The sequence below is a fragment of the Oryctolagus cuniculus genome, chromosome X, assembly GCF_964237555.1.
Source record: "Oryctolagus cuniculus chromosome X, mOryCun1.1, whole genome shotgun sequence".
Classification (NCBI taxonomy): Eukaryota; Metazoa; Chordata; class Mammalia; order Lagomorpha; family Leporidae; genus Oryctolagus; species Oryctolagus cuniculus.
The window spans coordinates 108,336,550-108,363,953 of record NC_091453.1 but is presented as its reverse complement, the minus strand read 5'-3'; the positions used below and the strand labels follow the sequence as shown (position 1 = coordinate 108,363,953).

General features: G+C 40.7%; 1 protein-coding gene across 50 annotated transcripts in view; it reads left to right on the top strand.

Moving 5' to 3' along the window:
• The window catches only part of ENOX2 (ecto-NOX disulfide-thiol exchanger 2), a 315,538-nt gene that overhangs the window by 238,064 nt on the left and 50,070 nt on the right, over positions 1 to 27,404 (top strand). For 26 of the 50 annotated variants that reach the window (XM_070066497.1, XM_070066484.1, XM_070066490.1 and 23 more), the window contains 2 exons: positions 13,154 to 13,309; positions 23,406 to 23,612. In XM_070066497.1, coding sequence (XP_069922598.1) covers positions 13,154 to 13,309; positions 23,406 to 23,612 — 363 coding nt within the window. Of the gene's footprint in view, positions 1 to 846; positions 955 to 13,153; positions 13,310 to 23,405; positions 23,613 to 27,404 lie in introns of all 50 variants that reach the window. The other 24 variants (XM_017349914.3, XM_070066476.1, XM_017349904.3 and 21 more) reach the window with 1 other exon arrangement.

Here is a 27,404-nt window from a genome sequence, read left to right as displayed (position 1 = left end):
AGCATTGTTCAGCCTCAGTCATCCTAGATAAATCCAAAGATGGGCCTATTAAAGAATTATTATTGAATACTGCTTGTTGCTTCCATTATCCCCTCAATTAGCAGCCACATGTGGAGCTTGTAACATCCTAAAGAGAAGAGTTCCTCATCCGGTGTCTCCCCTGTATCTCTGCAATGGGAGATCTTGGAAAATGTGAACTCGTAGGCCTTATTCCTAGAGCAAGACTCTGCCCATCTCTTGGCACTGTTATTTTTAGGTATACAGTTCTCATTGTACCGAACAGGTCAACTATGACAAGGACAGAAAGAATGAATGAAAGTGTTGGACTCATCTCTGTCCATTGTCCTGCAAGCTCCTCAAGGAAACCTGCACTTGGGCTTTGTGTGATTTTTCATGTATTCTACAAATAGAGTGTGTTTTCAGTGGCAAATTAGTTGAGATCCTGAGAAAGGAGAGCACCGTTCATTATCATGACACTGTACCGGAGCCAGTAATATGTAAAACATTATGCCAAATTGAATGAATGAACGTCTCTCCAAAATAAGCTTGAATCCTACCCAGTTTAGTACTCTCTGTACTCCCTATGGAGTGCATCCATGCCCACAAGTATCTAGCTAAGTCTCCAAGATGTCACATATACCACCATACTTGTACTGTGGCTGGCTGGTAGATCAGGTCAGAGGAAAGGATAGGACCCTACTTCTATGAAAATGGATGAGGTTCACTGTAGGATAGCTGAAAAGGTTAAAAATTTTGCAGTTATTTATCTTGTAGATATTGTAGAACTACTTGACTTAACAAAATGTGTGTGTTATACAATCCATGTACTGTCATGTCTTTCTTCAGGAACAGAGTACATCATGATTGACTTGAGTGCTGTCAGCAACAACAAAATTAACTGGGCCATGGAGGACAATCAGGATATGGTCAACATAATAGAGACCGTGTATCGAGGTACCCAAAAAGGCCAAGGCCTAGTTGTGTCTCCCAAGGACTACTCCACCAAATATAGATACTGAGGCAGTCATCATCACAGTTTGTGTAGATAAATGCTGTAGAGTTATTTTTATGTGGAAATAGTTTAAACTATTTAAAGCCTTTGTAGAAGTACATAAAGCTCAAGGACTGGAAGATCTTAGAGATAAGAATTGCACAGCCTTAGCTAGCTGAAATAAATAAATACAAGGTGACAGGAATAGCCATTAAATTAAAAAAAAAACTCCCCATGGAAACTGTTAAGAAAGATCTGAGTGAAACTACTTGCTTATTCATTCATTCATACAAGAAGTATTTACTGAGGCCCGCTGCATGCAAGGTAATGGGAGAAGCCCTGGCAAGCAAGCAGTGAATAAAAAAAGACAAAGATTCCTGCCCTCATACTGACTCCAGTACATTTGAAGTCCCATGTCTTAATAAAACCCATTCTTAGGTATGAGCTGCCATTACTGTCAACAGCTTAAAGACTTCCCATCCATTTTGTTCTTTTATTCTTTGATTCAGCCATCGATTCATTAAAAAGTGTTGAGCTCAGTTGAAATCTCTACTTGGTATAGAGTTGATCTTCTATTTATAAAGTCAATTAAGAAATCTTAATGGAAAATGGAATGGGAGAGGGAGTGGGAGGTGGGATGGGAGTGGGAGTTGGAGGGCAGGAATGGGGGGAGGAAACACTATATCCCTAAAAGATGTACATATGAAATTTGTATTCATTGAATAAAAACCTTCAAAAAATATATTGAGCTGCACCAAAGGGATCCAAAGTGGGCATGGCTCAGTCCTTGCCTTTAAACTCTCACAGTCCAATGGCAGAGGTAACAAACTAAACTATCACTACACAGGGCTGGCATTGTGGTGCAGCGAATTAAGCCACTGCTTGCAATGCCAACATCCCATATTGGAGTGATGATTCAAGTCCCAGCTGCACCACTTCTGATCCATCCTGCTAATGTACCTGGGAAAGCAGCGGAAGATGGTTCAAATCTTCGGGCCCCTGCACCCACATGGGAAAACCAGAAGAAGTTCCTGGTTCCTGGCTTCAGATTGGCCCACCTTAACCATTGTGGCCATTTGTGGAGTTAATCATCAGATGAAAGATGTCTGTCTATCTCTCTCTTTCTCTCCCCACACCCTTTCAGTCTGCCTTTCAAATAAATAAATTAGTCTTTAAGAATAAATAAGTAAGTAAATATTACTATAATACAACATAGCAAGTGTTATAGTATAAGCATTTACAAAGTAATGTTTTTAACCATGGTGGGGTGAAGGGGAGTGTTAGGTAGATAATGGTCAGGGAAGGTTCACCGAAGAGGTACATTTGAGATACCTTCCCAGGAATATATAGGAGTATGTTAGGAAGGGGAAAAGAACTGAGAACATTCTCGGCAGGAGAAATAGTGCATCAATGACTGGAAAGTATGCAAGAGTATGTACTTGTAGTCTGGGGACAATAGTTACTATTGAGTTGAATTATATTGCTTCCTTCCACAAAGACTCTGAGGAAGGTTATAGGAAATATTATAATACAAGTAAAAACTACAAATAAAATAAAACAGCATCTGGGAAAATATAAATGAGAATAGAAGGTGAAGATCAGGTAGGGAGGTTAATTAGAATTCAAATGTATAGGTCATTAGATCTTACCACATTTCTTTTTTTTAAGATTTATTTATTTATTTGAAAGGCAGAGTTACACAGGGGCAGAGGCAGAGGCAGAGGCAGAGAGAGATCTTCCATCCAACGGTTCACTCTCCAGATGGCTGCAACGGCTGGAGCTGGACCAATCCAAAGCCAGGGGCCAGGAGCTTCTTCCAGATCTCCCACGTGGGTACAGAGGCCCAAGGATTTGGGCCATCTTCTACTGCTTTCCCAGGCCATAGCAGAGAGCTGGATCAGAAGTGGAGCAGCTGGGTCTCAAACTGGTGCCCATATGGGATGCTGACACTGCAGGTGGTGGCTTTACCCACTATACCACAGCACTGGGCCCCCTACCCCATTTTTAAAGTTGAACTGCACCTGCAACCAGGCAGCCAAAACAAAAAAGGGGAAATTTGTTCAGTTACATGTTTTACATTTTCCATGAAGAGAACATATACCAGTCTTCAGGGGAAGTGAAACTTTTCATGGCCCTATAAGTGTGTCTGTGTATGTGTTATATTGTAGTTCTGAAAGAAATTTTTCACAAGGAGTGTCATGTATGGGGCTGGGGGAGTGTACTGGGTAAAGTAGCTGAGTGATCTAAAAAGCCCAAACACTGGCTTGTAGCCCAGGACCAGTCAATATTACTTTCCCTTTTCTTCTGCAGAATCTAAAAATTAAAAATACAGTGAATTTTTCATGAAGCTAATTTTTTTGATTGAAAGGACTGCCCTTTATTTGGTGTTATAGATTTCCTGTGTTTTGGTGTTAACATGCTGTGTCCTTTATGAACAGCATGAATGGTAGATTGGTTAGTTTCTCTGCTATTTTTCCATATATATTTTCTTGGCAACCTCAAATATATTTTATTATATAAATAAAAATATAGTTTATTATATGATTACAATAAAATTATACTTATTTTATTTATCACTGAAAATTGGAAACCATGAAAATAATAGGAAATGTTTTCATTAATGTCCTTCCAAAGGTGGCATCCAGGATGAGAGTTGAGGGCATGATCCTGAACCATCATATGTTCTAACAAGATAAGAATACAATGTAAATGAATGGGAAGAAGCAGACTTGAAAACTAGATATGTGCGAGACCTCACACTAAAGGAATAAAGCTCCATTGGATGAAGTTTGAGATCAAAGTTGAGATATATTGGGGATAGCCTTGGTGAACTGAAATTGTGCCATATAACCCACTCAAGCCCCACTTACTTGCTGGTTTGTTATCATCAGTGGAAGCAGAACAGATATTCATAGAATTTGACAGTCACTATACAAAATTTTGGGAACTTAGGCTCCCAAAAGTATTGGCAGTAAGTCCAGGATCATCTTGGAAGTCAGCCTGGCTGTCCTAGAAATCTATGTTCTCTCTCCAAGTTGGCTGCCTGCAAAGTCTTTTAAACAATTTGTGTAGACAAGAGGCAGTCAGGACTAGAGACGGTTAAAATTTCTCAATGTTCAGGTATCATTCTTAATTTTCCAGTGAATTGTATAGAAACTCTAAAGAAATAACGATAATGTCCCAGAAAAGTGTAGCTGAATTTGAATCATAATTTACTATAAAATAGCTTAATTGTGCATAAGTAATTAGATCCTATTTGGAACACTTTTTTGGGTAATCTATGATTTAATATCAGTGGTTTTATTTTGAGTACAAACTAGCTCCTGGTGCCCACTGGTCTCTGGAACACCTGAAAGATTGAAAATGCCTTTGTGGAGGCAGGGGTACTTGAATGGGGAAGAAACCACTAAGTATAGATAGAACATTTCTGATGGGAAGGAGCTTACAGCCAGCCAGAATCACGGTCCAGTTCTGAAAATACGAGCAGAAGGGTAAATGCGTCACCTCCAGTTCATACATTGCCACAATTCCAAAGTCTACTGTGGCCCAAAATTGAAACAATGAATTTTAAAAAGAGGCTCTTGGGGTGGGCATTGTGGCACAGCAGGTTAACTCATTACTTGGGATACCCATATCCCATATCAGAGTGCCAGTTAGAGTCCTGGATCTCTGCTTCCAATCTGGCTTCTTGCTAATGCTAATGGGAAGGCAGAGAATGCTAGCAAAGTGCTTACATTCCTGCCACCCATGTAGGAGACCCAGATAAGAGTTCCTGGCTCCATCTTCAGCCTGACCCAGCCCCAACTATTGCAGGCATTTGGTGAATGAACTAGCCGATAGGAGAGTTCTCCCTCTCCCTGTCTCTCCCTCTCTGTTACTCTGCCATTCAAATAGAAATAAATAAAGCTTTAAAATATAGGCCCCTAAGTTACCTAACACTGTAGCAATACTTGTATCAAATATCCTAATAGAAAAACCTACTTGTAGAGATAGGCAACCCTAAGGTAGACTTGTGGATGGGAACATTTGAAGACTTGCTACAGGACCAAGTAGATAGGTACTAAGCTTAATCTGACAAAAAGCATCCTTTTCCCCTCTGTGTGCCTGTGATCTTTGTGGAATATTTTGTGGGAATCATGCATCTGTTGGTTACAACATGGTTAGTAAGGGCCACCTACTGTTTGACATTACTTACTATGTTATTCCTGGTCTTCAATTGGTCTTCAATTTCCTCATGTGTAAAATAGGGATATTGCCATCACTTGGGATTGTTGTGAAAATTAAGTTAGATGATGTATATTAAGCCTAGAAACTAATAAGTACTCAATTAATTAACAGCTAGAATTTTGAATGCCATGCCTCTCCCCTGCTATGAAAGTAGAGATTGCATTTTACCAGAAGAAAGCCGTCATAAACCTGCCTGCCGTAAAATATCAAGGATTGAACCATAACTGGGCATGTGTGGTGTCTGTCAGACATCAGATAGGAAACCTCTCAGGTTTCTAGGGTTTTTTAGACTACTATAGTCTTTTTTTAAAGATTTATTTATTTATTTGAAAGTCAGAGTTACAGAGAGAGAGAGAGAGAGACAGAGGTCTTCCATCCGATGGTTCACTCCCCAATTGGCCGCAACAGCCAAAGATGCGCCAATCCAAAGCCAGGAGCCAGGAGCTTCTTCTGGGCCCAAGCACTTGGGCCATCTTCCACTGCTTTCCTAGGCCAAAGCAGAGAGCTGGATTGGAAGTGGAGCAGCCTTTCTTGAACCTGTACCCATATGGGATGCCAGTGCTTCAGGCCCGGGCGTTAACCCACTGCGCCACAGTGCTGGCACCACAACTGTAGTCTTAATACATCTAGTAGAGTGTCAGTCATCTGGCATTAGTCCTGCTTAGCCTTTCTACACAGCAATAGTATAATGACAGCAATTGCTCAGTACAGTGGTTCTGGGGCCCTGCATGATTGCAATGCACCTTTTGGTTAACCTGAGAAAAACTGTGATCTATCTAGTTCAGGTGCTTAATGTACTTTCTATTTTCATTTTTCAAAAATAGTTTGCCCTATTAACCAATCACACCACACCCTGGACATGCTGAATATTCTCTTTATCCATTGCTATATAACAACCTACCTTATAGTTAGTAGCTTTGAGGACAGCATTAAAATACCAGTTGGTAGAGCCACATCCCATATTGGAGTGCCTGGGTTTAAGTTCTGGCTCTACTCCAAACTCAAGCTTCCTGCTTATGTGTGTGTTGGGAGTCAGCAGCTGTGGCAGACATTTGAGGATTGAACTAACAGATCATTCATCTCTTTCTTTCTCTCTCTCAAATAGATAAAATAGTTACTTTTAAAAGAATTAGTAGCTTAAATAAATTATTTTAAGATTTTTCTGGATGAGAAATTTAGGCAGGACTTAAATGGGTAATTCTTCTCTTCTATATGATATCAGTTGGGATACCTTAGTTATGGCAGTCTGGTCTGGAGGTTCCAAGACTTCACTCAGATGCATAGCATCTTGGTAAGGATGGATAAAGGGATCACATGAACAAGACTAGTGTCTGCTAATACTAACTGATAGAATAAAAAAGGGAGAGAATGAGATCCCAGTAGAAAGAATGGGCCATCAAAGAAGGAGGTACCTTTCTCTGAAGGGAGGAGAGAACTTCCACTTTGACTATGACCCTTTCGGAATAAGATCGAAGTCGGCGAACTCAAAAGGCTTCCGTAGCCTTGGCAACTCATGACTAGAGCCTAAGTAGATTACTGACGCCATAAACAAGAGTGTCAATTGTTAAGTCAGCAACAGGAGTCACTATGCACTTACTCCCCATGTAGGATCTCTGTCCTTAATGTGTTGTCCAGTGTGAATTAATGCTATAACTAGTACTGAAACAGTATTTTACACTTTATGTTCTGTGTGGGTGCAAACTGATGAAATCTACTTAATATATACTAAATCGATCTTCTGTATATAAAGATTATTGAAAATGAATCTTGATGTGAATGGAATGGGAGAGGGAGCGGGAGATGGGAGGGGTGTGGGTGGGAGGGAAGTTATGAGGGGGAAAAAGCCATTGTAATCCATAAACCGTACTCTGGACATTTATATTTACTAAATAAAATTCTAAAACACACACAAACACACACACACAAAGACTGGAATCATCTGGATCCCTCCCTTTCCATTTACTCTAAGGCCATGTCCACATGGTCTCTCCAGCATGGTAGTGGGATATCTCACATGGTGACTCTAAGCTCCCATAGCAGGCATTCCCAGGGGAAAAAGTGGAAATTGTCTGTCTCTTAAGTCCTGGGCCTGAATAAGAACATAAAATCCCTTCTACCATATTCTACTTGTCAGAGCAGTTGTAGAACCAATACAGATTCAAAATGGGCTGGGGGCTATAGATGCCACCTCTTGATGGGAAGAGTATCAAGGAATCTGTATTCATCTTTAATCCACCACACCAGAGGAAAAGAATTGTATGGGAGCATTTTGATGCTCATATGTCATGTTTTTCAACATACCTGCCTTACTTGATGCTTGCAATTGAATTCATTGAAATAATTGTCATACTATACTGAGAGGCAGTATAGTGATTAAGAGCATTAGAGGTAGACCAAACCAGATTTGAGTCCTAAGTCAGCCTCTTACTGGCTACCTGCACTTGAACAAATAATTAAATCCCTCTGAGCTCCAATTTCTTTATCTATAAAATGAACGACAATAAGAGTACTTAGCTCACAGGTCTATTGAATCAAGAGTATATAAAATACTTAGCAAAGTGCCTATCACACTGTAAACACTCAATAAACAATCATGGTGGTGACAATAATTAGTGATGCAGCATTGTAAATATGTACATGGCTGTTTCCAAACTAGAACATGAGATCAAGGATTTTGTCTTATTCCTTCAACACCTGTCACAGGATCTGGCATCAAAATATTGAATGGAAGGGCATATGGACAACAGGATAGCGGCACAGCAGAAATGACATTTGCCTCTTTGTAAGTCTCTGGCTCAGATGTGCACAAAGAACGGAGGATAATGATGTTCCCAGGTTGAGTAAGCACAAGTTGCTAGGTAGCAGAAAGGCTTAAGGCGATATTGAAGCAGTACTTGAAATCATGTGGGAGAGCTGCAACTCTGAGGTACAAGCTTGCCCAGCGAACACAGCATTTGTAGTATTTCCAGTGGTTTGAGACGTAGGGAAGTACATGAATCAAAAGAGGGCATACAATCTAATACCTTAAAGCTCTTCTGGCAATGACTATGCCAAGAGTCAAAAAGGCAGTGAGGAGAGGGTGCTAGAATAAAAGATGGTAAAAGCAAAAACAGAATAGAGTATTTATTGTGAACAGGTCCTTGGAGAGCTATATTGGCCTTTTCTATGACCCTTTTATATGATTTCAAATCTCCTTCAAAAGTTTGAATTTCTAATACAAGTGGTAATTGTACATACTTGTTGACAGAACTCCTTAAGCCAGACTAGGTGATTAGAAAAGCAAGAGTACTTCTCTGGTGGTTTATTACCAGGGTGTTATTTTAAGATTGATCTATTTATTTGAAAGGCAGAGTGAGAGAAAGAGAGAAGGAGGACAGAAAGAAAGATCTTCTATCTGCTGGTTCACTCCCCAGATGCCCACAATAGCTGAGGCTGGGCAAAGCCAAAGCCAGGAACTCCATTCAGGTTGCCCGCATGAGTGGCAAGGACTCAAGCACTTGGCCATCATCTGCTGCCTTACTAGGCATATAAGCAGAGAACTGGGTTGGAAATAGAGTAGCCAGAACTCAAACTGGCACTCCGGTGTGGGATCTAGATGTCCCAAATGACAATCTGCTTTGCCACAATGCTGTCCCCTAAATTCTTGGTTTTCTTGATTTTTTCCAGATAGTGAAATATTTGCATAAGGTCTATGATTTCAAATGGTTTTCTTGGTTGACATTGGAAACTCACATCTACTTTGGAGATTTATTTATTTATTTGAAAGAGTTACACACAGAGAGAAGGAGAGGCAGAAGAGAGAGACAGAGAGACAGAGGTCTTCCATCCACTGGTTCACTCTCCAATTGGCCACAACAGCCAGAGATGTGCTGATCCGAAGCCAGGAGCCAGGAGCTTCTTCTTCTGGGTCTCCCACACAGGTGCAGGGGCCCAAGAACTTGGGCCATCTTCTACTGCTTTCCCAGGCCATAGCAGAGAGCTGGATCGGAAGTGGAGCAGCCAGGTCTCGAACCAGCACCCATATGGGATGCCAGCACTGTAGGCAGCAGCTTAACCCGCTATGCCAGAGCACCGGCCCCCCACATCTACTTTGGCACTTAATGGTTAAAGAAAAACAAAAATAATCAGTGTGATAGGAGCCTTTGAAATGTCATGTACAACCTGCCTCTAGCAAGCTCTGCTGGGCAATGTAGCCTATGGAACTCTTGGCATATTGAACAAAAAGAAGAAAGGAAGCCTATCTACTCTGGCTTTAGCCATATGTCATGAATACATTTGCTTTTAAATGAATTTATAAAATATTAATGTAATCATACCAAATAGCAGAGTGGTGAGTACATCAGTCAGGAGTTATATTTATCCTGCATATTTGTTTTTTGTTTGCTCCATTTATTAGTAGACAGTACATGGAGACAAGCATTTCCTTCTCAGAGTGGCAGAACTTGTTTAATGTACTGATGTTTCTGTAATCTGTGGTAAGGTAGGGTTGTGAGTGACAGAGCTGTCTGAATAACAATGAGGAGGTAGACGGAACAGTAAAAGGAAGGCAAACACTTCAGTAGGAGGGGAAAAATACATGGGATTGTTTAGTTGACACACAATCTGGTCTGATATTTTCCCAAAGAAAAGTAACAGTTTGTAAATGTGTGAGATAATTTTAACAATTTCTCCAAAGTCTTCTGCAAGAGGAATCAAATTTTCCAAAGACATAATTGGCAGTTCTACCCATAGTGCTTTGATTCTGCAGCATAGGAAGGCAGGGTATCAGGAACCTTAAATTCGCCACAATGGAAATGGAAATGGAAATGGAAACCTAGACACCACCTCTTGCATACAGCCTGACAGATAGAAGGCCCAGAAGGCCCATCAGAATGTTTATGGAATGTGGGAATGACTGCCTTAATCCATGAATTTATCAGTTTGTGTTTATACATTCTGAATAGAAGAAAAGAAACTTACCTATCGTGACCTATCATGCCAGAGGTCTTTACATCTATTCTATTCTTTCATCCTTTGCGCTAAATATTTATACCAACTCTTAACAAAAATGGAAATAGACGTATGCAGATATTAAGAAACTCTTTTCAAGGTCATATGCTTACTATGTTGAGGAGATTAGATATATGAGAGCCATGAAAGGGAAGGTATGTGTGTGTGCACACTCACATGTTGGGTGAGATGACATGAGGGCTAAAAGCAAGTGATTTTGTAAAAATTAAAATTCCTATTAGAAGAAATTTTTTCTTCCCAAACATCTCAGGATGACAGACATAGGGATGGCAGAGGATAGGGAATGCCATAGTTCATTTGGACTGACTTTGCAGTGGGGAATGACCCGTGTGCCACCTGCTTACTGATCTGCCCAGTGACAGCACTGACTCCCTCTTATTGGACTTGAAGTTCTGCTTCTGTGGGAACCACAGTCTCTTCCTGCAGTTTAGGCCCCACCTCCTCTAGCATCTCAGAGAGTTGCCAAGGGGACTTTAGGGCCACCTTGAGGACGGACCTGCTTACATCATTGCCCCTCTGACCTGTGCAGCGAGCCTGGTAAAATCCCTGGGAGTACGGCCTACTACTGCTATTGCAACTGCCCCCTGCGTTACCAAACCTCCTTTCTTTGTTTGCAATCCACTGTTCACGGTTCCATAGCAAACAGCAGTAGCAGGAGATGGGGAAACAAAGGAGTAGAGTGCAGTTTCTTCTCTCTCTCAAAAAAAGTGCATTGTGATAAGGAGACAAAATATGAACAGTGTAATTAGTGCAGCCATTAGACCCTGGGTGTACACCTCAGGGGGTCCTGTGCTTTGAAACATCTTGATATGTGACATTTCCTTAGTTCACCTGCAATGTTCAAGACTGGCCAGGGCTGGCAGAGTCATCTGAGGAGCCCCAATCTCAGATTGGACCCATGTACAACCCAGACCCCACTTCTCCCCTTCAGGAGCACTCTCCAATCCTCTCCCACAAGTGGAATCAACTGAATGCTCCCAGAAGCTTCAGAACTCGTGCCTATGGAAACCTCCCAGAACTGCCATTCTAGGAAAGGGACCTGGCGATTAAATCACTCCAGCTGGCTGATGTGATATTTTTCTTTCATGATATGCAAATCTGTGCCTCCAGAATGCTGTTGATGCTGATTTGGGGTGAACCAAACTGAGCATATAGATGAACCCCACAAAAAAATTTGTTTGGGTAGCCACACACACCTTAGAGCATCCCTGAATGAAACAAAGGGCAATGCAAAATAAAATTCAGTGACAAGGAGTTCAGAACAAACAGTTCTTAGACAAAATGTCAAGAATGAACCAAATTTTTCTGGGAAGTCATCTTTAAAAAACTGAGACCAGTCCCTAAAAGAAATGACGTTATGTTTTCCCTGATCTGGGGTAACTATTAGAGTACCAAAAAAAAAATATAATGTGTATGAATAAAATTGACATTTTGAGATTTGACTTAGTGGAGGGTTAAGATTATGATTTCAAGACACTCTGGGGGAAAAAAAAAACACCTAAATGAAAGATCTCCGCAAGTGAGATCCCAGTGGAAAGAACGGGTCATCAAAGAAGGAGGTACCTTTCTCTGAAGGGAGGAGAGAACTTCCACTTTGACCATTGCCTTGTCTAAAAATTATCATAGTCAGTGAACTCAGGGGGCTTCCATAGCCTTGGCAGCTCATGACAAGAGCCTAGGGTGATTACTGATGCCATAAACAAGAGTGTCAATTTGTTAAGTCAACAACAGGAGTCACTGTGCACTTACTCCTCATGTAGGATCTCTGTCCTTAGTGTGCTGTACATTGAGATTTAATGCTATAACTAGTACTCAAACAGTATTTTTCACTTTCTGTTTCTGTGTGGGAGCAAACTTTTGAAATCTTTACTTAATGTATGCTAAACTGATCTTCTGTATATAAAGAGAAACGAAAATGAATCTTGATGTGAATGGAAGGGGAGAGGGAGTGGGAAAGGGGAGGGTTGCAGGTGGGAGGGACGTTATGGGGGGCAAGCCATTGTAATCCATATTCTGTACTTTGGAAATTTATATTCATTAAATAAAAGTTTAAAAAAAAAGATTATGATTTCAAAATAAGCTGAAAGTATGTCATTGTAAATTTAAAAGAAAGACTAAGAAAGGAAGGAGGAGGAAGGGTTGGAGCATGAGTGGGAGAGAGGGTAATGTGGGAAGTATCACTATGCTCCTAAATCACTGTATATATGAAATACATGAAATTTGTTCAACCTATATAAATAAAAAATGGGGGAAAAACTGAGACTTAAGCCAGGCCTTGAAGCAAGGGGAGAATTTGTGGTGATTCCAGGAAGGGGGGGAAATACGAGCAAAGGCACAGAGAGTAGTTACTTAGCCTTTTTGTGCTATGCCCTGTGATAAACTCATCCCATTAATCACTGTGCTTGCTCCTCACAGTGCCCTGGAAGGTAGGTGGTATTAACTCTATTTTGCTGATGAGGAAATACAGTTCTTCCTGTTAAGCAAATGGTAAAACTGGAACCCACGTCTGCCTGATCCTCAAAACTGCTCTTAATATCATACTATATTGTAAAAAGACAGAAAGCTTATACAAGGGATAGAAAGAAACTTTGTAAGAGTGGAGCTTAGGGTTCGTGTTGGAAACTAGTGGAGGCAAGATCAATCGACAAGGCATAGTCATGTTATGAAAGACATTGAGTATCAGAATGAGATATAGAGACTTAAATAGGCCCTGATCAGACAAAACAAACAGTCCCATCCCAAAGGGGATATACACAGCCATAACATAACATTTAACACTTGGGAACTGGAAAATACCAGGTTTTTTAAAGCATTTTGCCCCTGTCCTAGAAAGACCTTTGATATGAAGCTTATAAGGAAGCATTCTGCCTCCAGTTGACCTTGCCTGGTGTCATTTATTGTTCTCTCTTTCCTCTCCTTTTTTAGACTTTGATCCTGCTCTTGGGATGATGACTGGAATTCCACCAATAACTCCAATGATGCCTGGTTTGGGAATAGTACCTCCACCAATTCCTCCAGATATGCCAGTAGTTAAAGAGATCATACACTGTAAAAGCTGCACACTCTTCCCTCCAAATCCAAGTAATATTCTGTTTTGTTCCTCATACAAGTCACAATTTTTTAGTATATAAGAAAGCTTTCTTCTTTTTCAAAAGAATACCCAATGGCTTCATAGTTGCATTTATAGAAGCTATACTAGTAAAACAGAAGGCAGGAAAATTCTCTCTTACTAGGTAAGGCTGATTTATGCACAGAATAGTATATGCCTGTGTCCTGGTTGCAGTACAAATGATACAACATGTGTCTTATGCCACCTGGTAAGGAATTCAAGTGTGTACATAATGAAGGGGGCACCCTACACAAATTGCACCACACTATCTTTGGCAGTTTCTCTTTCTCATAACTGGCCTACATGCTGGCAAGGGCAGGCACAGAATGTGGTCTGGCCTACCTGAGGTACATGACAATATTCATTTGGTGCTAGGAATCCTCCACTGCCACCAACCATTCACATATCACACAAACTACTGCTATTCAACTAATGGGCTGCAGTGCATAGCAAGGTGCAGTTCAACTTGCTGGAAGGGCCAAGAGAAATGTTGAAAATAAATCAGACTGCTTGTAGCCATCCAGTCAGCACAGTTCATGTGGAAATGATCTAGGTATTTGTCTTGTCAGTAATGAATAAAGCTGCTTTTTAGTCTTGCTTTAAAATATCTCTTAAGATATTATGGCCATATTTCAGTTAAAATACAGCAGCAGTAATAATTGGCTCAATTTTTTTCTAGATCTGCTTAGGGTTTTATGTACTTAAAATTATTAAAAGGTACTTGTACATGTGACCCAAGTCTCATTAATGATTCTCCACAGTGCTAGTGGGCCTGGGTGGCATACCAAGGGAGCTACCACTATAGTGCAAAGATTAGAACTGTTTGTTAAGGGACACACTCAAGGGTTTAGGCTATGGAACAAATGAACTTGCCTCATCAAGATAAATATGAAACCATTGACATGTGACTTCAGACAAATATTTCATTTCCTACCTTAAATAGGAATTGGTTAGTTATGGAATCAAGCCCCAGCAGGGACCCAGATTGTAGTTAATATGGTCTGCTCATACCTGAGAGGATTTTTAGAATCAATCAGAGTTGGTTGGGCAGATCATCATAGCCACTTCTGCTGATGAACAATGAACTTAATGCCATTTAGTTTTTTAACTTGGTTGTCAACAAGATACATCTTTCAGTACCAATAAGAAATCTAGGGAGCTGGCTTTGTGGCACAGTAGGATAAGCTGCTGCCTGCAACACCAGTATCTCATATGAGCACCTGTTTGAATTACAACTGCTCCACTTTTAATCCAAATTCCTACTAAAGCATCTGGGAAGGCAGCAAAGATGACCTGAGTGCTTACAACCCTTCCACACATGTAGGAGATCCATATAGAGTTCCAGGCTCCTGGGTTTGGCCTGGCTAAGCCCTGGCATTTGTGGCCATTTGGGGAATGAACCAGCAGATGCAAGAATGAGCTCTCTGTCTTTGTCTGTGTGTGTGGGTGTCTGTCTGTCTGTCTGTGTGTTTGCCTTTCAATAACTCTACCTTTCAAATAAATAAATTTTTTAAAAAATCTAGGAGGGCAATATCTCAGGACTAAAATGGGAAAAGAGCTAGCTTATCACAAGGAGAATTAGGGATTAGAAAATAAGGTGTCCTTTGTAGCCTTCACTTGCCAGCTGAAATGGCCTTTCCTGGATTTGTGTTTAGTGGCATAGATGAATGAGCAGCACAATTATTTCCTTGTCTCTTACTCTTAGTTACACTGTCCCTATAGTGTGTTACTTTTGAATTAGAGAAAGCTGTGCATTCCTGATAGTACCTTTTTTCAGGCCAAAAGCCATGAATTTAGGCATTGCCAGCATTCAAACCTCCTGCTCATGAAAAAGTAGATTCCTTCTGATTTAATCATTCATTTATCACATACCCAGCCTACACTGGTCTTTCATTGACTCAGTCATGTCTAAGCTAACAGGATGGCTCATAACCGGCAATGCCCTGGCCCATGACTTTACATGATGCTCAGTTTCTAAATTTCCAAAGAACTGTACAAGTGCCTTATTTTAACAATATAGAACACACTACTGAGCAGTCTTTAAGTGATTGTAGAGATGGATGGCTTATGAAGGCTCTAATTTTTCAGTCTCTAGTAAAAGAAAGACATCTCTCAAATACATCTTTATCTTTCTTGAGCTGGGTTCAGGGTTGGAAGCGCCTCAGAGTGAGAGGGAAACATTGTACCCTCATGGTTCAATCCTTGAGTTCATCTTTGTATTTAGAATGCTAACGGGGCAATTAGTGCCGGTAAAGCAATGGCTTCTAGGAAGAAAACTGGCTTTGGAATTGAATTCAAAAATAACACTCTTGACACATCTTGAACTAGTGTTCTACTTGCTTTTTAGAACTTGAATTTTTGTTCAAAGGAACCTTCTATTAATTGGATAGGGAAAACCCTAAGAGAGTCATTTCCGCTCCTTGTCTGCTGAAAGAACAGCCCCAAGACTTTGCTTTGTGAATGTGAGATAGGAAGCATGTAAAACAGGAAGAACAGGAGTTTGATGTGACCAAGCTCCTTATCTTCTCAGAGCCCACCAGCCCTGCCTTATATGATAAACCCCCACTACTTACTTCTGCCTATTTCTGGTATAGTCTCATACTCAGTGGCTTCTGAAGTTCCTCTTAGTATGAGGTCCTGTGATTCAAGGACTCTAACAGTCTCTTGATTCACCATTCAGTCTGCTTCTAAGTCGTCTTGCTTTATTAGAAAGAATCTTTACCATCAGTTCCTTTCCCTCTGTCCCACCTGGAACTTAATCTGAATACTCATCGCATATACAGAGCCATAAAATTGTCCTGGGATTCCCGGTGCCCTCAAATTCACAGTCTAATTCCTGACCTTAAAAACCTTAAAGTGATCTTCTTTGTGTGACTGTCTTCAGTCCATCATTTCTACTTGCCATACACCCACCCTTTAGTCAAGTTCAACTGCTTCCTGACCTCATATTCCTCACACTTCCCTCTAGCCCAACTCCATGTGCACCTTCGCATGGAATACTTCCACATGGAAGGTACTGAAATGAAAGCCATAGATAATCACTCTCATGGCTATCCACTTAAATATTGGGTGCCAAATCCAATGGATAATCTTTAATCCTTAAATTACTTTCTTTTCTCTGCTATACTTAAAGTTTCTCCGCTGAAAACTCTACTTCATCTTACTGGAAGCTCTAAGTATTGAAAGGTAGAATGACTGAGACCAACCAGAGAGATTATAAAGCTCAATAAGCGAAGAAGACCACATACAGCACCCCTGAAGAATTCCAACATGTTGAAATTTAAAAGATAAAGAGGAGTTTCCATTTCTGTACATCCCTGGAAACAGTTCCTCAAAAAGCTTAATCTAGATGCCAGTATTGTGGCATAGCAGGTAAAGCCACTGCCTGTGACACTGGCGTCCTATATGGGCACAAGTTTAGGTCCTGGCTGCAGAACTTCCAATCCAGCTCTCTGCTAATGCACCTGGGAAAACAGTGGAAAATAGCCCAAGTGCTTGGACCCCTACGCCCACGTGGAAGACCTGGAAAAAGCTCCTGATGCCTGCCTACGGTCTTGGTCCAGCCCTGGCCACTGTGGCCACTTGGGGAGTGAACAAGTGGTTGAAAGATATTTCTTGGGCCAGCGCCATGGCTCACTAGGCTAATCCTCCGCCTGCGGCGCCAGCACCCTGGATTCTAGTCCTGGTCGGGGCATCGGGTTCTGTCCCGGTTGCTCCTCTTCCAGTCCAGCTCTCTGCTGTGGCCCAGGAAGGCAGTGGAGGATGGCCCAAGTGCTTGGGCCCTGAACCCGCATGGGAGACCAGGAGAAGCACCTGGCTCCTGGCTTCGGATTGGTGCAGCGCGCTGGCTGTAGTGGCCATTTGTGGGGGGTGAACCAACGGAAGGAAGACCTTTCTCTCTTTCTCTCACTGTCTAACTCTGCCTGTCCAAAAAAAAAAAAAAAAAGATATTTCTCCTCTTTCTCTCTCTCCCTGCCCTACCGTGTGTGTGTGTGTGTATAAGAGAGAGAGAAGAAGAATACAAATTTGAGTATCTCCCTTTTCTCTGTCACTCTGCTTTTCAAATAAATAAATTTTTACAAAATTTATTCTTCCTTTAAAAAATAAATAAAATGGCAGTTCTCCCCCACCATACTACCAATTCTACTTATCCTATTTTTGTATAAAACATGTTTCCTAATAAATATGTAAGTTATAGAATATAAATCCCACAAAGTTGGAGATTTTTCTGTTTTTTCCCACTGGTATCTTCCCAGCACTTAAAAAAAAAACCTGATATGTGGTAAGTGTAAAATTAATACTTGGTGAATGTTGGAGGGAAGAGTTGGTAGATAGGTAGGTAGATGGTTGGAGACAGAAGGATCAGAGTTCTCAAAAGCAAACCAAGAGAGTATGGGTGATGACGCCCAAATCTATATGTTCAGCCTATATCTCTATTTTGAACTTCAGACATATATAGTCAACTGTCAACCAGACTTTCCTAGGTGACTATCTCAAATGTACAAAAATGTACATTTTTCAAAAAATTTATTTGACAAATAGAGTTAGACAGTGAGAGAGAGAGACAGAGAGAAAGGTCTTCCTTCTGTTGGTTCACCCCTCAAATGGCTGCTATGGCCGGAGCTACACTGATCCGAAGCCAGGAGCCAGGTGCTTCCTCCTGGTCTCCCATGCGGGTATAGGCCCAAGCACTTGGGCCATCCTCCACTGCCCGGGCCATAGCAGAGAGCTGGACTAGAAGAAGAGCAACCGGGACTAGAACCCGGCGCCTATATGGGATGCTGGCACCACAGGCAGAGGATTAACCAAGTAAGCCACAGCACCGGCCAGAAAATGTACATTTTTACGGTATAGTGGACAAGCTATCAGGTTGCAAGTCAAGACAATTGTATTCTATTACCAGCTCTGTCACTAACTAGCTATAGGATCTTAGGTTAGTCACATACTCCTTTGGATCTCAATTTTCTTGGCTCCAAAGCAAAAATATTGGGTTAGATTAGTCTAACAACCTCCAAGACTCCATCTAGCTTGAAAATTATGATTCTTTGCATTATAAATATAGCTACCAAAATAATGATTTATCTAGGCAAAAGCCCCTCAAAATGTATTGAGCAAAGTAACAGCAAATTGGTAGATAGCACATAGAGCTCTGTACCTTCACTTGATTGGCACAATAGAATGGTTATGTATGCAAGCGTAACCACAGCTCTGCTTTCTTTTTCTTTTAAGATTTTATTTATTCATTTGAGAGATAGAGTTACAGACAGAGAGAAAGGTCTTTCATCTATTGATTCATTCCCCAAATGGCCTGAACAGCCAGAGCTGGGTGGATCTGGAACCAGGAGCCAGAAGCTCCTTCCTGGTCTCCCATGTGGGTGCAGGGGCCCAAGGACTTGGGCCATCTTCCACTGCTTTCCCAGGCCACAGCAGAGAGCTGGATTGGAAGTGGAACAGCCAGGATTTGAGCAGCGCCCATATGTGATGCTGTGCCACAGACAGAGGCTTAGCCTAGTGCGCCACAGCACTGGCCCCAACCTCTGCTTTCATAGTCTAGCTCTCCACCACTAAATAGCTGTGGGATCTTTGTTAAGTAACTCAACCTCTCTTATCTCGACAAAGCAAAATCATATCTGGTCTATAATTTCAATTTATCAAACTGGACTGGAGCAGACTAAGCATCAGTCTCTTGAAAATAAGTGGTAAGTACTTCATTGTCCTGAAAGTAGCAGTGTATGGTTCCCAGAGTTTGGAAGCATGGCAAAAGAAAGCTCTGGAACATACTTTTTTTCATAGGGTGGCTGTCAGAGACTTCATTAGCAGTTCTCAGTGCTGAGAGAAAAGGGCAGCCCCATCTCCCGGAAATTCAGTTTTGCCAAAATGTTTCACTTCAGTTGCTAAGTGAACAGTGCTAATGTATGGAGAGGTTGCATTTTGAGTGTAATAGAATAATAGTGAACAGGGAATAAATGGTGCAATATTATTTTCTATCTGTCCAGGCACATGGGAAAACAACCAGAAGTCAGAAAAAGCAACTTTAAAATTTTATGTCATTTAACTCTTGGTGCTGGATTCTATAAAGGGAATTAGAGAAAGTGGCTAAAATTGAGCATTAATAAAAATTTGCTGACCTTGAGATTATTTCCAATCAGTTTGAATTATATTAAAATACACCTGACCCCTACTGATTGTCCAGAGGGACTTCAATCTTGAGCTATCAAATAAAATCAACTCAAAGACTTTGCATGATATAAATTCTGGTAAATCAGCTGAGTGATTTGTGATGCTCCTCTGAAAAGCAAGATGCAAGTGGTTTTCAGGTCCTCTACGCTGCTCCCTGTGTAACTTTTCAAAAATCAGCAATGATTCTGATCCTAATGCTGATTGCTCTAGCATAGCTCCCCAGAGTGGATGCTTGGGTATAATTAGGATTCCTAGGAGCTCCTCCTTTTCCATCACCAGAGACTAGAGTTCTTTATACTCCCAGGTTTCTTGCCTCTTTTTACGTGGAAGTTTTCCTTGTCTCAATCCTGAGTGGTGACTGGGATGCTACAGAGCTAAGCACATTACCTGATAAATAGGTGGACTTGAAATTTGCACTCTTATGAGGTTATCATTTTTGTACCTTGATCACTGTATTTCAGAAAGATTAGAAAATCAGGCCCAGACAACTGAGTGCTTTGAGCCATTAATTAAGGAACAGGTAGTATCCATTAAAGAAGATGGTACAGCCCATTGCCTTGTTTGCTGGCATACACCTAAATCTCAGCAAATGCTATCAGAGAGACTTCCTACGTTTAGCCAAAGAAAATAAATAAATCCCCAGCATTCTTGACATTACTTCTAGTGGCTTTTTATGCCTCTTCACTTAGCAGACAGTCACCACAGAAGAAGCACAGCATCTAAATAGGGTGATGACTTCATCAGAATTTTTAAACTCCACAAATATAGTCAGGGAAAGGAGCTTTTGCATTTTGCTTGTTACATGTAGCTGCAGCAGTACCCAAACACTCCCTTAGAGTCTCTTGAAGAACCTAAAAGTAGACCTAAGTGAAGTCAAATATAAAAGATGATTATTTGCTTCACAAAAAGGAAGATTTGTCATTCTGTTTCTTTAAATCGTAAACCTCAAAAGGTTTTGTATTCTCAAACAAGATTTTATCTTAAAGCTTTTGATTTGAAACCTAGTTCTATATGAATGCTTTTGAGTTCCATGGTCAAAGTCGTGTGTGCCTGTACAGTTGTAGATTCCTCTATGCAGGAGTGATTCCTTCTCCAACACAGCCTTGTCTAAAGATCTGGGAGAAGCAAGGGAGCTTAAAGTTTAGAAGTCCAGGTCTTAGCTAGCACTCCATTACTTGTGGTAGGGATTTAGAAAGCTTCAGATTGAGAATTAAGAAATCCTGGGTTCTATAATGATGAATAATAACATTATAATGAATACTGTTTTATTGAGAATTCACCAAATGCCAGGCATTATAGTATATGCAAGTTAGAGAGTATATTATCAATTATCCCACAATAGCCTTCATAAGGTAGAGAATAGTATCCCTACTTTAAAAATGGAAAAACAAGTTTTCAGAGGTTATGTATTTTTCCCAGTCATACGGATAGTAATTAGATTAAGATTTAAGTCCAGGTTTGCCTGTTGCAAGTTCATGTTCCTTCTGTTTTAATCTAATGGGATGACACTGAATGAGACACTTAACCTCACTGACTTTTCTCCTGTAATATCAAAGATTGTCTAATTCAGTGATTTTCAACCCTAGATAGGCATTAGACCTGCCCAACAGAGTTTAAAACAGCAACAACTAACACACAGTCTGCACCCTGGACTAATTAAATCAGGCTCCTTAGGGTGGGGCCCAGGCATTGTTTGTTTAATTCCCAGATTGATTCTAATATACTTCCAGACTCACTGGAAGTATGATGGCTAGACTTCCATCCAATCCTTTTAAAACTGAAAACATGAGTCTTACAGGATTTTGGACCTCATTTTTTTTCTTTTTGGCTCAAACTACAGCTGCTCCCAGGGGCCATGACTAAGGCATTTCAGATTTTTGCGTACTAGGTTATTTTTTTTTTCTCTTTACCCCTCTCATATGGAAGGGGAAAAACAATACAATTAGCTCTTGAAATTGCAAAGGTAAAAAAAAATTAACAGAAAGTTCCATAAGTTTCTTGAATCCCTCTACCTGTTTTATCAACTGACTAGAGGAAAAGAGAACATCATGAAAAACTGAATATCCTGAGCCACACCAATAAGGTAGTCAATGGTAACAAAGTGAGGGAGCTATAGATGCTGATAGCCAAGGAAGCTCCCAAATCAAGTGCTTGCCAACTTGGAAAAGAGTCATGTGGGGGCTTCGGCCTAATCGATGAGCAAGACTCATTTATTTTTGCATGTGAGCTGTATTGCTGGTTCACGAGCTCTCCAAATCTTGAGCTCAGAGAATTGTAAAGAGATGAATAGAGAGAATGGATTACACAAAATAAATCCTTGCAGATACAGAACCAACACTGGGAAAACCATGACCATCATGCTTTGTTTTCTTGGGCTATGAACTGTAGGATTTTGCTTAGAAAATGCTTTGCTACATGCAAATAGCAACAAGGAACTGACAGCTACAACCGAGCTTTATGTATAAGATAAGTGAGTGAAAAGCATATTTTTAAGCAGAGGGAGAATTCTCATTAAATGGGTTTCTAATGACTCTCTATGGCCAAATTTATCTCACTTTAGTTAATGATTTCCTAGATGAGCTTGCTCTCTGGGCTGTCTTTCATACTTCCCTCTAAATGCTACAGGATTGGCTCTGGACCTCACCTCTCCAGAAACGAATTAGAGGAAGAACTCACTTGTTAAAAAATAAGACATAAAAAGGGTGGTTTGTACTCTGACTTTGTTATACCAAATTATTCTGACAGCTGTAAACATTTTTGTAAATATTCATCCCATCATTGTCAAGTTAATCCTGAAACAGTTCTTTCAGTAAGCACGAGCAGAGAGAGATTATAGTACATAGTCGGAATGAAACAAACCCTCTCTCAGGAACCGTGGTTTCTGAGAACTCCTAAAAGTAAGAAATTAAACTGAGTAAGGTTACCTGCCACATACAAACAGTCTTCTCAATAAAAATCACTCAAAATCTGGCATATCTGAATTGTCATAACAAAAGTAAGGAGTGAAACTTAAAGAATTCTGAATGACAAGGGAAATGAAATCAGCATATAAAAGTTATCTGTGTCCCCATGTTTATTGCAGCTCAATTAACAATAGATAAGATATGGAATCAACCCAGATGTCCATTAAGTGATGACTGGATAAAGTAATTATGGTAGAAAAATAGTGTTGAATATTATTCAGCCATTAAAAAGAATAGATGCAACTAAAAACCATTATACTTAGTGAAATAAGCCAGTCCCAAAAAGACAGATATTGTATGTTTTCCCTGATCCAAGGTAACTAATAGAGTATCTAAAATGTAATGTATAAGAGTGAAATGGACATTTTGAGATTTGATGATTGTTTACAGCCCTTGCCTCTACTGTTGAGGAACAGTGGTTTTTTTCTTCTTACTATTTGTTGAACTCTTTCCTTAGTATGGGTTAATCTTATGAGTATGAAGTAAACTGAAAGTAGATCATCACAAAAATTAACAGAGGGAATAGGAGAGGAAGGAGGAAGAAGGGTGGGAGAATGGGCAAGAGAGAGCATAGGTTAGGAAGTATCACCATGCTCCTAAATCTGTATATATGAAATATATGAAATTTGTTAACCTTAAATAAAATTAAAAAGAAAAGAATTCTGAGTGAGACAAAGGGATGGGCCTGGGTCTTTACCCTCTAGACATCATGGTAACCAGATTATCAAATAAAATTATTTTTAAGTTCATGCTATCAGTCTTCTGTGGAGCAGAGATGAGCACCTTGGAGGCCACATCCTTCTGGCACTCTTGGACAGAAATATAGATGGGGAAAATAGAGCTATCACTAGGAAATGTCAGGTATCTAAGAGGCCAATCTCAAGCAAACACTTTTAATTTCAAATGTTTTTGTCCTTGCACATAGACCTTCCACCTCCTGCAACCCGAGAAAGACCACCAGGATGCAAAACAGTATTCGTGGGTGGCCTTCCTGAGAATGGGACAGAGCAGATCATCGTGGAAGTGTTTGAACAGTGTGGAGAGATCATTGCTATTCGGAAAAGCAAAAAGAACTTCTGTCACATTCGCTTTGCTGAGGAGTACATGGTGGACAAAGCTCTTTATTTGTCTGGTAGGTGTTTAAATTGGGGATCAGAGTATTTGCAACTGCAGCAGCTAAAGTCTGAACTTAATATTGCTCCCTCTTGCCTTCAGAGATGGAAAATGCCTGTTAACACCCACCTTCTTCCTTTTAAAAATCTTCAGTTTCTCCCAGTTGTCTATGAGATAACTCCAGACTCCTTACATGTGGTATCTACTGGCCTCAGTTGTCTGTTCTCCTTTTCAGCATCATCTCCCAGTTCTTCCGTCTGATACTATATCCCAACCACACTAAACAGAATTTAGTTCCCAGAATGTACTAAGGCATTTTATACTTTTTTTAAAAAAAACAAACAGTGGCCGGCGCCGCGGCTCACTAGGCTAATCCTCCGCCTTGTGGCGCCGGCACACCAGGTTCTAGTCCTGGTCAGGGCGCTGGATTCTGTCCCGGTTGTCCCTCTTCCAGGCCAGCTCTCTGCTCTGGCCAGGGAGTGCAGTGGAGGATGGCCCAAGTGCTTGGGCCCTGCACCCCATGGGAGACCAGGAGAAGCACCTGGCTCCTGCCATCGGATCGGCGCAGCGCGCTGGCTGTGGCAGCCATTGGAGGGTGAACCAACGGCAAAAGGAAGACCTTTCTCTCTATCTCTCTCTCTCACTGTCCACTCTGCCTGTAAAAAAAAAAAAAACAGTAAAATTATCTTTTTCATCCCTATCTACTAGTCACACATCTTCATATGCTACAGCTCCAGCTCCAGCAGGACCTCTGGAAAATTTTCTCCCACTTATCTCCACAGTGTGCCCCAGGATGATTTAAGCAGCTGTTTCTTCAGTGCCTCCTCAGTGCTTGGGGCTTCCTACTAACATGATGCCTATCACACTATGCTAGAGCTATCTCTTTCTTTTTTCTTTTTTTTTTTTTTGGACAGGCAGAGTTAGTGAGAGAGACAGAGAGAAAGGTCTTCCTTTTTCCGTTGGTTGACCCCCAAAATGGCTGCTATGGCCAGCACGCTGCACCGATCCGAAGCCAGGAGCCAGGTGCTTCCTCCTGGTCTCCCATGTGGGTGCAGGGCCCAGGGACCTGGGCCATACTCCACTGCCTTCCCGGTCAACAGCAGAGAGCTGGGCTGGAAGAGGAGCAACTGGGACAAAATCCGGCACCCTGACTGGGACTAGAACCCGGGTGCCGGTGCCGCAGGCGGAGGATTCCTAGTGAACCATGGAGCCAACTGAGCTATCTCTTTCCACATCTGTCACCCCCCTCACTAGAGTGTGAACTCCTTAAGAGACTTAAGGGACTGTGTCATATTTAATGTTGAATCCCCAGCACCAAGCACATAACCTGGCACAAAAGTAAATGCTCAAAAATAGTTATGAAACTCAGGTATGAATTTTTATTGACTGCTGGGCATAATGCTGGAATGCTAGATTGCTGGACATTCAACAAAGATGGATATGGTTAGACTTCCTATCATCAAGGCTCTTCCATCCTGGACGTGGCAAAACATCATCTATCAGGTAATGGCAAGTGCTCTGAAGAAGATTAAAAAGACTAATCTACCTAGAATTGTTAGGAATGGAGTCTTGGCATTTGAACTCAGATGTGGACAATATTAAAGGAGATTGCTATGCCATCTTGGGAGAGAGTGTTCCTAAGTAAGGAATAGCAGGCCAGAGACCCTGAGTTAAAAATGGACTGGGCGTGTTTAAGCAAAAGATAGAAGATTAGCATGACGGGAGCATTGTAATGAAAACAGGATGGTGAAGGGAAATGAAGTATAAGAGGGAGGCAATACCAAATTGTATTGAGCCTTATAAACTATGGTGATGAGTCTTATTATGGAAGCCACTACAGGATTTTAAAGATTAGCGTGCCATAACCTGATTTACATTTTAAAACTATTACTTCTGGGCAGAAGGTAGACTAAGTGGTATCGGTAAGTGTGGTGATTGGGAGATAAGTAAATTAACACTAATATTAGTCTAATCCAGAAGTGATAATGATTTATGTGAATAGTATAGTGGTTGGAATGGAGATATTTTGCATAAAATTTCCTGCTCAAAGTGAAAGTTCAGATTTGGGATGACTGAGGCAAAGAATGATTTCTGATGAATATCATAAAGCAAAGACCCTTGCTAGTGGGTTGATTGCATGATAAATTCTCATGGCTGATGTTTTGCTTACTTTGAATTGATATTCTTTATTGCACAGTGGACAGATATACTAGAAGGAAGAAGACAGGGTAATTGGAATGGGCATAGAGCAGTTAACTACTTCCTTGCCTAAGAATAATGGTTCAGAATCATTGGATCCAAGTGCTAGACATTTTATGATAGGAGCGCCTTCACTTATGTAGCAGGTGCTTATTGAATATCTCTGAGTAAATTGTTGTGCTAGATTCTGTGCAGAGTAGAGAATGTATAAAACCTAGTTCTTCCTCTTAATGAACTTAGGCTTAGTATGCAGTCATACGTTCATTATTAGAGAACCATTTATTTAGCCCAAGCATCACTCAAGATATAGATCAGAACCACTCATTGCTAATAATAAGGACTGAAAACATTGAGGAAATGTAGACAGGGGAAATAGAGGGTGAATATGAATATTTGGGACCCGCAACTAGGCATATCAAGAAAAGTAACATTTGGACCAAGTCTTTGACAAAGAGAAAGCATTTAGTTATGGGTGGTGGGGCATAGGAAGAGAATGAACAAAGATACAAAAGTGGCAAGCTTTGGAACACATTCAGGAAAGTGAGCAGTAGTTTGTGTTTGAACTAAGCATGAGGGAAGGAGGGAAACCATCAGTTGTTAGCACACTTTGAAAGCTTTAGCAGTTGGATCTTTATTTCTTAGATAATAGGAAATTGTTTAAGGCATTTGTGAACAAGGAAGGTAATAGTTTCAAAAAGATTAATCTTATAGTTCCATGTAAAACTGGATTAGAGAAGAGAAAATAGCAAAGGAGGTCAGCTAGAAGCCTGTGGCAGTAGGCCAGGGAAAAGGCAGTGGGTTTGAAAAAGTAAGCTAGCAACATGGGGAAAGAGAGGAGGAGGCAGATGTAGAATACTCTTATTACAGTTGCTAAGTACCATAGACTCTACTGAAGATTTGACAGCACTTAGCAACAATAGCAGAGCATTCCACAATAGATTATTTTAATAAGAATGGAAAGGTCTCGAAAAGCCCTGAATAGTTGCACATACTGCTCAGAAGGCATCCATCTAAACATCACTGAAATCAGCTCACTGTCAACAGCCGCCTCCTAGAAACATTATCAGGGCTGCCAAAGGAAAGGAGATCACAGTCAGTGATGTGAAAATAACGAAATTGTGCCCTTTAAATTTAAACCTGCCCCCAAAGTTCACAAGTGCTAGAAACCTCCTGTTAGCTCACATTGTAAGAGATAGTGGTTAAAACAAACAAAAACCCCTTAGAAAAAGGTCTGGAAATGTAGAAAGAATCATTTTCTCTGTTGTGGTTGGAACATGTCTGGGAGCTGGAATTGTGCACAGTGCACCCATCGCATAGCATTATAGCATCTTTCTGTGGTTTACATAGAGCTTTCGTACTATACTTGCTTTTGATCCTTTCCACAATCCTAGGAGGATAGGCAAGTTAATCATCAGTAGCCCTGTTTTTCTGAAGGTTCAGATGATCAACTAAGATGAGTGGATATGAAAATGTGTTGTGAACTATAAAGAGTCCTAGAAAATTTACTTATGAATTGTATTTTTTCTTCCTCTTTATAAATGAATGTGTGACAGTTTTAGTGTTACAGGGCACTGCCCATTTTTAAATTGTATTTTTTTATTTGAAAGGCAAA